Genomic DNA, 4057 nt, shown 5'->3' on the forward strand with positions numbered 1-4057 from the left:
ACTTTGTTTTTAAATACTTTGTTCTTGTTTCTAGGCGCACAGAATATATATAGCGAATATTTGTATTTACAATAGGGGCAAGGACTTGTATTTTGGTACTTGTTTAGGGTGTGGTGTGTGGCTTTCTATGTCCAAAACAATTGGATTTGCAGTTTGATTCGGTTAATAATTCTTTCGCTCAATGCTCTTATACTATTAATCAGATCAATTAATAAGTGTGTAGAAAACTATCTAAATATATATATGTATATATCAAAGCCGGTACTTGAATCGAGTTAAGCGTGTGTACGATTTGTTATGGAATTATGAGGCTAGGGGGAAAATACGATGGGTTGGATAAGTACTGGCAAATATAGAGGGATAGTAAATGTTAGTAATACAAGGAGAATGGTGATTGAAACTTATCGAACTACACGTACTCAAGCTAAGGGATGGCCTAGATCAAGATCAAAATCAAGTGCACTTTGGACATATACATGGACAACCTGAGACTAAGGTTAAGGCTAAGGCTAGGGCTGTGCGGCTTAAAACTAATTTGTCATTGGTCCAGATCTCAGTTGTATTCGGCCTTGGGAAAGTAGTCGGGCACAAATATGTGCACAATGATGCCGGTGACAACTATCCACCATAGATAGTATATCGTGGCAACGGCCCAACACGAAATGAGACCCTTCAGCTCGTGTCCGTCGATCTCGATCCGAGGCGTGCTGCAACAAGTCAATTTTCAACAAGTAAGAAGGCTCTAGGAGATACCCTGAACCCTCCCAGCCGATACTCTTATCATTCTGCATTCTGAGCCCGCGCTCTGCTAACTGCGCAGTAAGCAGCGACTGCGCTTGAGCTGCGCTGCAGTGTGGGCAATATGCACATTTTGCGCTATAGGTACGCATGAGCTTTAGCATGGACTATATTCATATGTATACCTGTATTATTGATAAAGATGAGCACATACATATGAACAAGTTCACTTCTCTATTATTGGATGTACGTTTTACTGAGAGTTTTGAGGAAAGTGGAGGAGGTATCTAAAATCCAAAATATATGAAATCAATAAGACATGGCTAGATCAATTCAGCTCATCATCCTAACTCATAATATACATACATACATATGTATGTATATGTATATTATCTATGGGCTACGTGAAGCTCTTCTCTGTCCGATTAATATATTTTCACAAAATCTTTCTAATCTCATTTTTATTGAGTTCTGAGTATGTACATACATATGTACAGTGTCTAACATTAATATTCGGTTGTAATGTAATATTAGTTGAAATCGAAAAAGTGAAAATGCTAAATTGTAGATTGAATAATTACCTTTCCGATGGTGTATATATCAATATAATAAGACTTAAGATAACTAAAAAAAATTATACATAAACCAAAAAACCCCAAAATTTGGCGTTAATTTATTATTCGGGTTTTTCTTTAACAACTGACCAGATTCGAGTTCTATTAAAAACGGTTCATATTTCCAATTCACTTAAGATCACTAAATACGCCTCCAATTGGGCATAGCTGAGAATGTTCTCAGCTATGCCCGATTGGAAAAGTTTTTGGAATCCCAAAAATTTGATTGAATTAAAAAGCTGTGCGATTTTCAGTGACACCACATTTTCGAGAAAAACTGGGAGTGGCAACACTGTTTGTGTTGACATATTAGTAAATTATTTTGCATTGCATGTCATTTAAGATATATCTTGTTCAAAATGTGTACCAATCGCTCAAATTTGTACAGGCGCACGATGAGCACGATGAGCTCGCCAGACAACGCCGTGGAAGAACGATCGATGAAGCAAGCAGGAGGGGCATCACCGACCGATAACGACGACAGCTCCAATCAGTGGTCTGGCATGGACAAGCACGCGGAGAACATCAACGGTCATGGACCACAGGGCGATCAAATGAAAAATCAGAACCTATTGAGCATTGACTCGGACAGCTCACAGCAAACGGTGCAGTTGGATGCCGAGCAGGATGGTGGGTGAATTACAACTTGCTTGTTATGCGTTCCTAATCCTTGAATCGTATTTTAGCTGAGAACACAAACTTGCGCAAGGCCACGAAGCGTAAGGTCAAGAGACAGCGATGCGATTCTGAGGTGGCTTTGGTGGGTTGGAACGGAGCCTTTCCCAATCTCTCATCCACCCACAGCTTGGAGCGTAATTCGGATGGAGACCAGCAGGTAAGCACACATCAAAAGTGGGGCCGAGCCAGAGACGGGCACAAGCACCGCAATTGCACCTGCACTTGCACTTGCACCTGCACCTGCACCTGTACCTGTTGTTGCAGTTGCTTCTGCTGTTTCAGCTCCAATTTTGTTTTGAGCAGTGCCAAATTTTGCTCTGCATCGGCATGCATTTGCTTTGTTCTCTATCAGTATATCTATAATTTATCTATTTATCTATGTCTCAATATACATACAATATTGTATGTTGTATGCATCAGCTGCCCACTGACCTAAAGGCTATCTGTGCCACTGGGCTGAGCGTGTTTCCCAGAGAAGACAAGGAGCAGGGGCCGCCGCTGTCATCGCCGCCGTCTTCTGATCCCACTTCCCTTTCACCAGTTACCCAAGATGAAATGCCTGCAACCACGACAACGGCAGCTTTCACAATCGGTACAAATTTGACTACTCCAAGTCCAAAGTCTACGCAGACAACCAACAGCAACAACAACAACGTCAACAACAACAACATCAACGTCAACAACAACATCAACAACATCAACAACAACGACAACAAATCAGCGTCAATTGCTGCAATTCCTACAAGTGCAAGTCCACCCTCAGAACCACCATCAGAGTCAGAATCAGAATCACCAGCTGATATAGATAATCAGGTGGAATTTTAGACTTAGTTTTGGAAAGAGCCATAGCTGGCAAACTAGTGTATTTCTTAGCTTACTCCATTTCCTTCTCTCCGTTTCTCCCCTCTCTGCACAGGCTAAGCGCCTTAAGAGCTCCTTCTGTGCCGCCTCCTTGCACAGTGAACCTGACAAGTCGGCCGCATCGGTCACAGCCAGAAGCGAGGCGAAGACTCCCGCTCGCTCGGGCGCTGCACTCAACCGTCCGGCAACTGATCAATTCTATTTGTTGCCGTTCAAGTATGGCTGGAAACGTGAGCTAGTGCTGCGCAGTAACGCATCCGGGTCGCTTCAGCGGGGCGACGTTATATATATATCGCCGGGAGGGAAGAAGCTCCGCTCCCGCGAGGACATCCTTCCACTGCTGCAAGGCGAGTTGACCATCGATCATTTCTGCTTTCAACAACGCCAGATGCAGCAGGCCGGTGAGCAGTACGAGACAGTGCGTCAAGCACAGCCTGCCCCGACACGTCCCAAGGCGGGAACAGTCAAGCAACAGGCGAGCAGCATCAGCCAGCAACTGCAGTCAAGCGCTGCACCCGTTGTTGGCAAACGTGTGCCAAAGCCTAAGGTGCCAAAGGGCGCTAGCCCTCCGCCAGAGGGTTGGACCTCGACGATGGCCGTCAAGGGCAACGCGCGCGTCTTGGCAGCCAGCAATTTCAACAACAGCGCAGGCAAACCAAGGTAGGCAGGCTACGACTTAAATGCGTTGATCGATATCTTATTTACTCACAGACACCTCTATCTTGGCAGCAATCATTCTAAGCAGTCAGCTAAGACAGTCCCCCAGTCAGTCAAAGACAAGATGATGATCTGCGTGCATTGCTTAAAGTCGATCAATGGGAAGCAGGAGACTTTTACTGTGGGTGCAGACCCCGTTAGCAACTACGTCTGTATGGTGAGTAACGAATCGAAGATGTTTGTCAAAGCTGGCAGCATAGGTTAACAATTTTCTCCTTGCTATCTAGAATTGCATTAAACCTGGCAACAAAGGATCGGCGGGACAGGCCAATGGTACCAAGAAGCAAGAAGGGGCGAATGAGATTGTAGCCGCAAATACCAAATCTGCCTCCGAAGCAGGCAAGACTTCGTCCTCAGATGTAAATGGAAATTGTAATGGCAATGGCAATGGCGCACTGCCACCCGCCCAGTTGCTCAGCGATGAGGCACCTGCAGGACGTGCCGACAGG

The 4057-nt window shown here is 44.8% G+C and overlaps 1 protein-coding gene across 1 annotated transcript; it reads left to right on the plus strand.

Moving 5' to 3' along the window:
* Nucleotides 1-1688: 1688 nt before the first annotated feature.
* On the plus strand, nucleotides 1689-4046 carry LOC149090445 (uncharacterized; the record flags this gene model as incomplete). Its single annotated transcript, XM_089265216.1, has 6 exons — nucleotides 1689-1982; nucleotides 2039-2187; nucleotides 2451-2843; nucleotides 2947-3551; nucleotides 3621-3765; nucleotides 3836-4046. Coding segments are annotated over exons 1-6 (1774 nt in total), but the record flags the coding sequence as incomplete, so codon positions are not given.
* Between the last annotated feature and the right edge of the window lie 11 nt (nucleotides 4047-4057).

This window comes from Drosophila navojoa, unplaced genomic scaffold, assembly GCF_054131105.1.
Source record: "Drosophila navojoa isolate 15081-1374.11 unplaced genomic scaffold, UAZ_NAV_1.0 NAV_Backbone_199, whole genome shotgun sequence".
NCBI lineage: Eukaryota > Metazoa > Arthropoda > Insecta > Diptera > Drosophilidae > Drosophila > Drosophila navojoa.